A 7,681-nucleotide genomic window follows, 5' to 3' on the forward strand; every position below is an offset into this window, starting at 1 on the left:
TTTAATACAGGCAGCAAAACATTTTTATTATAGATTTTATTTGGTTTAGTAGTCTCGTTGTCAATCAACAAATTGATATTAAAAACACAGAACCTGCGTTTGTTAATAGAGTACTCGAGAGAGAGAGGGCAGTATTAAACACATCCTGAGCAGAAATCATCTCGTTAAGAAGCAATGGTATGCAGCCCATTACATTCCTAAAAGCTCTCTGGTGCCCCCTGCTGGAAACAGTACTGCTTTACACTTCAAGCTGCCCGCATGATAACTGCAGTACACTGTGCTGTGTCTTGAGGTGCCGCAGATTCACCGTGGTATCGGGGAAGCTTCCATAGAACCCACTGCAAGAGGCTGAGCAACGCATGAGAAAGGAAAGAGAAACGTGCATTCATAATAACAATCCATTTAATATATTACTAATGTGAGGTAACACAATCCGAATGCTCAACAAGACGATGAATACAAGACGTACTCGTTCATATTTGAGTCTGTGAGCTTTTGATCTGAACAGATTGTGATTAGGGGTGACCCTGTTTATCAAGCAGGTTTATTCTTTTGTTTTCAGTAAATATTTCTGCATTTAGTCAAATGCACTCCTGTTGTTTAGGTGTCCCCAAGTGTCTGCAATTCTGAGAATGGTCTCGAGTCCTGCAAGAGCCTGCAACTGACTTCACTTCTTCACACTAAGTGCAGGGAGAGGATTACACACCTGCGTGAATTTTATGGTGTCTTTTAAGGTTTCCAAACAGGCTGAATCTCTTCCCACAAACAGCACAGTGATGAGGTTTCTCTCCTGTGTGAATTTTATGGTGTCTTTTAAGGTCTCCTAACTGGCTGAATCTCTTCCCACAAACAGCACAGTGATAAGGTTTCTCTCCTGTGTGAATTGTATGGTGTCTTTTAAGGTCTCTTAAATGGCTGAATCTCTTCCCACAAGCATCACAGTGATGAGGTTTCTCTCCTGTGTGAATTTGATGGTGTCTTTTAAGGTCTCCTAACTGGCTGAATCCCTTCCCACAAACAGGACAGTGATAAGGTTTCTCTCCTGTGTGAATGCACTGGTGCCTTTTAAGCAGTGATATATGATTGAAACTCTTCCCACAATCAGCCCAGGAAAACGTAGTGCCTCCTGTGTGATTTCCCTTGTGAGTTTCAGGAACGTCTAATTGACAAGAACTCCTCCCATCTTTAATAGAATGAGGCAAGGTCTTCAAGCTGCCCTGGGTTTCTGAATTGTTAAAATATGCAGAATGTGGCGTCTCTGTACTCTCCACAGTAAGTGGGTGTCTGTCTTGTAAAGAAGGGATTTTAACTGAGTGAGTTCTCAATGTCTTCACATACTCTTCTTGGGGTGTTTCTCTGTGCTTCTTGCACTGTGGTTTGCTTCTAGAAGAGTTTTTGCACTGGGGTGATGGAGTGGAGTCGTGTTCTCCTTCATCTACTTTAGAAGCTAAAGAAAGAAAGAGAAGAGAGACTAAGGTTATTGTACAGCATTCTTCCACATGCACTGTTCTGCAGGGCTTCATGTCATAAACATGACAATAATAACACAGCAATGCTTACTGTGAGACGCACAAGAGTGAAATGTGCTGCTGAGAGAAAACATTACAGTCCCTGGGATAGTTATAGTGAGATGAGCTTTTAAACATGATATTGTATTTGAATAAAGTGTAAGAAATAAAATAAGACTGATGGGTCATTCAATACGGGTTCACTCTCATTGTGGCGATGCTGCTGCATACTCTCCACAGAAATGCTCTACTGAAATGTTTCTTCTGGGGATGCTAAGCAACCAGGCTGGATGTGACATCACCCAGTGATGGGACATGTGATCCCTGCAGCTCTGTAAAGCTGTGGGAGCAGCACAACTGCAAACAGGCTATCAGAAATGGGGAAAGATCTAATAGATCTAACACAGGGGTGTCCAAAGCTGGCCCTTCCACTCCTGCTCTTTGTTCCAACTCTGTTCTGAGTTGTTTAAATGAACCAATTAAAGCTCCATCCAGGCACAGGAGCAGCACTTTATAGAAGTGAACCTGTTCAATGAGGAGTGGAATAGACTCCAGGAGCGTGATTGGACAGCGCTGATCTCACAACATTCTACAGAGGCGTGGCAGTGGCTGCACATCTAGCGTGATTGGACAGCGCTGATCTCACAGCATTCTAAAGAGGCGTGGCAGTGGCTGCACATCTAGCGTGATTGGACAGCGCTGATCTCACAGCATTCTAAAGAGGCGTGGCAGTGGCAGCACAGTTAGCAGGAGCCTCAGGAGCAAGCACAGTGATGTCCTTGTTGACATAGTTGTTGGGCAGCTCCCCTTGGTTAATATATTAATCTCAAGCAACACTGCTGGTGTTCAGTACCAGGTTCTGCAGGATCAATAGGCAGCTCAATGCTGCTTGTTTTGTAGGATTACCTCCAAATCCCAGATCACATCCAGATGGAGAATCACCACACAGGCTGGATCCCAGCTTGGTGTTCTCCTCAAGTGTACAGACATTATTTTCAGTAGGAAGTTCCTCTGCGATGGGGACACATTCCTGTTCTATGAATTCCTCTTTAATAGGAACACATTCCTGTTCAGGGATGTCTTCATCTTTAACACATGGCAGCTCTGTAACCTGTATTAGACTTGCACACCACTCCTGCTCAAAGGAATCCTCTTGTGTGTAAACTGCTTCTATCTTTGGCCCTTCCTGTGCTTCAGATTCAGGGATAGCTTGGCTCTCTATGGGATCTGTGGGAAACAAAATTGTATAAAATTACAACTCTTACTTACGAGCTAGGCTCCTCTACAAAGCCAGCCCCTTGTCAGAATGACTGAAAAGATTCAATTATTTTAGCCTGTCTGCATACGACATGCCATTTAAATCCAGGATAATTCTGGTTGCTCTTCTTTGCACTCTTTCTAGAGCAGCAATATCCTTTTTGTAATGAGGTGACCAGAACTGAACACAATGTTCTAGATGTGGTCTTGCTAATGCATTGTAAAGTTTTAACATTACTTCCCTTGATTTAAATTCAACACTTCTCACAATATATCCGAGCATCTTGTTGGCCTTTTTTTATAGCTTCCCCACATTGTCTAGATGAAGACATTTCTGAGTCAACATAATGTCACTGGGTCTAAGAGGAGCTATTTCTCTTATGTTACGGATTTATTTTTAATTAATAGTGTTACTTTACCCTTTAACTCCCAAATTAAAACACATTTTTCCTTGCAGCAGGAAACCGCACAACAGCTGAGGACAACAGAGGTAAGTCTCAACAAAGTGTCTGAGGAATGTCTTTCTGTGAACTCATACCAGTATTGTGATAATGGTTGGGATGGAAACATCACCGCGAGGGACATGACAGCGACTGCACATAACAGCACTACGACATCACCGCGAGGGACATGACAGCGACTGCTCATAACAGCACTACGACATCACCGCGAGGGACATTACAGTGACTGCACATAACAGCACCACGACATCACCACGAGGGACATTACAGTGACTGCACATAACAGCACCACGACATCACCACGAGGGACATTACAGTGACTGCACATAACAGCACCACGACATCACCACGAGGGACATTACAGTGACTGCACATAACAGCACCACGACATCACCACGAGGGACATTACAGCGACTGTACATAACAGCACTACGACATCACCACGAGGGACATGACAGCGACTGCACATAACAGCACTACGACATCACCGCGAGGGACATGACAGCGACTGCTCATAACAGCACTACGACATCACCGCGAGGGACATGACAGCGACTGCACATAACAGCACTACGACATCACCGCGAGGGACATGACAGCGACTGCACATAACAGCACTACGACATCACCGCGAGGGACATGACAGTGACTGCACATAACAGCACTACGACATCACCGCGAGGGACATGACAGCGACTGCACATAACAGCACTACGACATCACCGCGAGGGACATGACAGCGACTGCACATAACAGCACTACGACATCACCGTGAGGGACATGACAGCGACTGCACATAACAGCACTACGACATCACCGCGAGGGACATGACAGTGACTGCACATAACAGCACTACGACATCACCGCGAGGGACATGACAGTGACTGCCCATAACAGCACTACGACATCACCGCGAGGGACATGACAGTGACTGCACATAACAGCACTACGACATCACCGCGAGGGACATGACAGTGACTGCTCATAACAGCACTACGACATCACGGCGACGAACTACAATTCCCAGAAGACTGTGAAGTTCACAAACGCGTCACTTACCAGGAGCTGGGACGCACTACGCAGTCAGAGTGGGCTTCACCACTTTTCTGATTGCAGACGACTATAGTTTTTTTTTTCACTGTTCCCATACAGCTCCATCATAACTAGACTGGTAAATACGAGAAGTACAACCTCCATGCAATAAAAGTGTGTTTCCACAAGCATTTTTTATGTAGTTGGGCTGCATATTTTTTTTCACTTCTTGCAGAATGTTATTCAGCACGTGTTTTGATTATATATAATGTATATGATTACTCCTCCAATGGACATCTGGGATTGGGCTAGGACTATATAAAGAAGGACAGGACAGTCAATCCCATGATGCAGTTCGGTGCTCAATTACAGGCGCCATTTGTGGAGCCCACTCAGCACTGAATACATTGCGATGATGCTGTGGTGCAGCCCCCGGATATAGCGGTATTATTTATAATAACAATACAAAATATCGTTAATATAAAGTGTCTGGCTCTTATTTATGCTTGATTATGTCAAGAAACATTTTGCCAGGGCGAGCGTGAATAAGTTAAAAGCATTGTGAGCGCGCTATTATTTCTAGTACTGCTGTTAATCAGGGTCTGTACACTGTGTTTAATAAAAGGCTCTATTAAAAGACCCTCACAAATACATCACAGAGATATTTACATTCTCAAGCTCTGCAACATGGTCTGTGACTATCTCAGCGGGACTCTATACACTTTACCAGAAGGACACCGTGTAAGTCTCTCCAATTAGTGGCTTCACCACTCCAAAGTGGTGAAGCCACTCTGACTGCGTCGTGTGTCCCTCCTGGCTGGCCTCCCTGCGTCCGCCACCCGTCCGCTCCAGCTCATCCAGAACTCTGCTGCCCGCCTAGTGTTCTCTCTGCCTCGCTTCGCCCACGCTACTCCACTACTCCGCTCGCTCCACTGGCTCTCAATCACCGCTCGCATCCAGTTCAAGACTCTTGTACTAGCCTACAGATGCCTTGACCAGTCTGCACCCAGCTACCTCCAGACCCTCATCTCTCCCTACACCCCCACTCGACCTCTCCGCTCCGCCTGCACTAGAAGACTAGCTCTACCTCCGCTACGCTCCCCTGCCTCCAGAGCCCGCTCCTTCTCCACCCTTGCTCCGCAGTGGTGGAATGACCTTCCTACAGATGTCAGGACTGCCCAGTCCCTGACCACATTCCGGCGCCTCCTTAAGACTCACCTCTTCAAGGAGCACCTGTAGAACTCCTCTGTTTGTATCCTGGGACACTATCACCCTTCATGTAAATGTGCTTTATTTTGCTATTATCAGCCCCTATTTTACTGCATTTAATCCTGTACTTCAGAATACTGTAATCTGCCAAGTTTTTAACCTGTAGTACTTTGTATTTAATCACATCCTGATGTAACTATCACTATTTAATCATATCCTGATGTAACTATCACTATTACCTGCTGTATTATTGAATTGTGGTTTGTCAAACTTGTACTTTACTTGAACAAAAGTTATTGTATTTCTTGCTCTTATTGTATTACTTGTATTGTAACGCTTGAAATGTTTTTGCTTACGATTGTAAGTCGCCCTGGATAAGGGCGTCTGCTAAGAAATAAATAATAATAATAATACTAATAATAATTACAGACTGGTTAAGACTTACCAATATAGTAGTTTCTTAGTTTCTAGAATACCTATTTAAATATGAATTAGACTAGGTTAGATGCACTACGTTCTTATAGTCTATAAAATAACACAATGCCTCAATTAGACTCCTTATAACCAATATTAGGACAGAGCTGTGCTATTAACAGCGCTTATAATAATCAAACACTTTAAAACGTGTCTGAAGAGAGATTCGACCCAAGATCTTTCCAGTAGAAGGTGGTTTGAGGTGTTGGATTGACCGAGCAATACCACACAATAAAACCCATCTTACCTTGAAATATGAAAGGCTGTTTAATGTCTGCATGTGCAGCGTTTATACACCCTCGCACGGCTTTCAGCTCGCTCTCTGATATTTCCAATCTCAGCTTCAGAGTTTCATTCTCTCTCTTCACTGCAGACATGTCCTCTTGTAATTCAGTGAATTTGCTGCTCACAGCTTCAGTAATCGCGCACACGACGCTGTCTGCAGCCGCTTTCACTGCGAGCTCGACGGCGGAGGCGAGCTCGTCTTGAAACCACGACACGGAGACACTGACGTCCATCTTCACTGGTTTAGTTTGAGACTGCTCTAGCGGAATCCTCTTTGCATTCAGAAACACCGCCTTCGGTTTGTATTTAGTAAGATATATGTGTTTTTATCGTAGCCTTCCCATTCAAATACATGCATCACACACAGACTTTGCAAGCAGCAGCAGCCCTTTCTATTCCCGGTACCAAGTCTGAGCACATTCTGCGGAAAACGTGTCCAGATTCAGATCCAGGTCACGCATCCACGGGTTTAAAAGTCTGCAGAGCCGCGCAGCTTCTCAAGAGGTCCTGCGCAGGAGCAGCCGCGGCGCAAAACAAGAGACGAGCGCTGGATGACAAAGAAGCGTGTAGCAGGCAGATCCAATCCTCACTGCATGTGCTACTGCCACCTGGTCAGGGGGTGTGAATCACCTTCGAGACATGACATTATCTTATGAATGACTTGTAATACAAATTAAAATGATTTGACTCTTTTTCCACACAGTTATTATACTTTTCAAATATTCAGATATTTATTCTAAAGGTTTAAACATGTAAAAAAAAAATAATAATAATGCTAAACGGTTGAAATGAACCTAAAACCGCTCTGTTATTTTCAGCAGGTGTAATTGGTTATTGATGAAAGGCGATCAGGGACAGGGAATAAGCTACTTTGAATTAAGGAGAATAAACCAGCTTTAATAACAGGTAGTTGAAGTGAGATATGTGATCATATGTGCAAGTATTTGAACTATTTTTGTCCCAGATCAAAATACAGTGCTGTCTAACAACTGTCTAATATAAACACACGTTTATATGATCTCTTTATAGCAGGGACTGTTTCTACTGTACATTTTCTGATCATGCTGTAAATTATGAAGCTGGTGGAGCACAAAGGGAACTTCGATTCGTCAATCGTAATTGAAATAGCTACTAAAACTACTGCTGCCCGCCTTGTTAGTGGAGGGTTACGACATGTTATCTTTACGCCTTGTCAACGCTGTATTAAATACACGGTAACCCTTTAAAATAAACGTCTGTTCATATGTAATGCATGATGAATTGCAGACACGGAATTACATTATTAGAATTTGAAATGTATTCATCATGAATTCACATTGTATCAGCTGATAAATGTATACTGTTACAATAAAGTTCATGTTGAACAATGACATCAAACTGACTCTGTATAGTCTGAGAATCCAGAAACTAACTACAGGACGTGTAAACATTACAGTGAGGTTATAATGGACTGAA

The 7,681-nt window shown here is 43.6% G+C and overlaps 1 protein-coding gene across 1 annotated transcript; it reads right to left on the minus strand.

Annotated features, from left to right (window-relative positions):
• LOC131722748 (zinc finger protein 239-like) lies at window positions 1-6,830 on the minus strand. The gene is made up of 3 exons (XM_059015817.1): window positions 6,189-6,830; window positions 2,415-2,735; window positions 1-1,447 (listed from the first exon to the last, which is right to left on the minus strand). The coding sequence occupies exons 1-3, from the start codon at window positions 6,457-6,459 to the stop codon at window positions 699-701; spliced, it is 1,341 nt and encodes a 446-aa protein (XP_058871800.1). The 5' UTR covers window positions 6,460-6,830; the 3' UTR covers window positions 1-698.
• Window positions 6,831-7,681: the final 851 nt, after the last annotated feature.

This window comes from Acipenser ruthenus, chromosome 51 (genome assembly GCF_902713425.1).
Source record: "Acipenser ruthenus chromosome 51, fAciRut3.2 maternal haplotype, whole genome shotgun sequence".
Taxonomy (NCBI): domain Eukaryota; kingdom Metazoa; phylum Chordata; class Actinopteri; order Acipenseriformes; family Acipenseridae; genus Acipenser; species Acipenser ruthenus.

Coding starts and splice junctions, on each gene's coding strand:
- LOC131722748 (XM_059015817.1), bottom strand. CDS start 6,459: ATGGACGTCAGTGTCTCCGTGTCGTGGTTTCAAGACGAGCTCGCCTCC. Junction 2,736..6,188: donor ACAGCCTTTCATATTTCAAG/GTAAGATGGGTT, acceptor TGTTTCCCACAG/ATCCCATAGAGAGCCAAGCT. Junction 1,448..2,414: donor ATGTGATCTGGGATTTGGAG/GTAATCCTACAA, acceptor TTCTTTCTTTAG/CTTCTAAAGTAGATGAAGGA.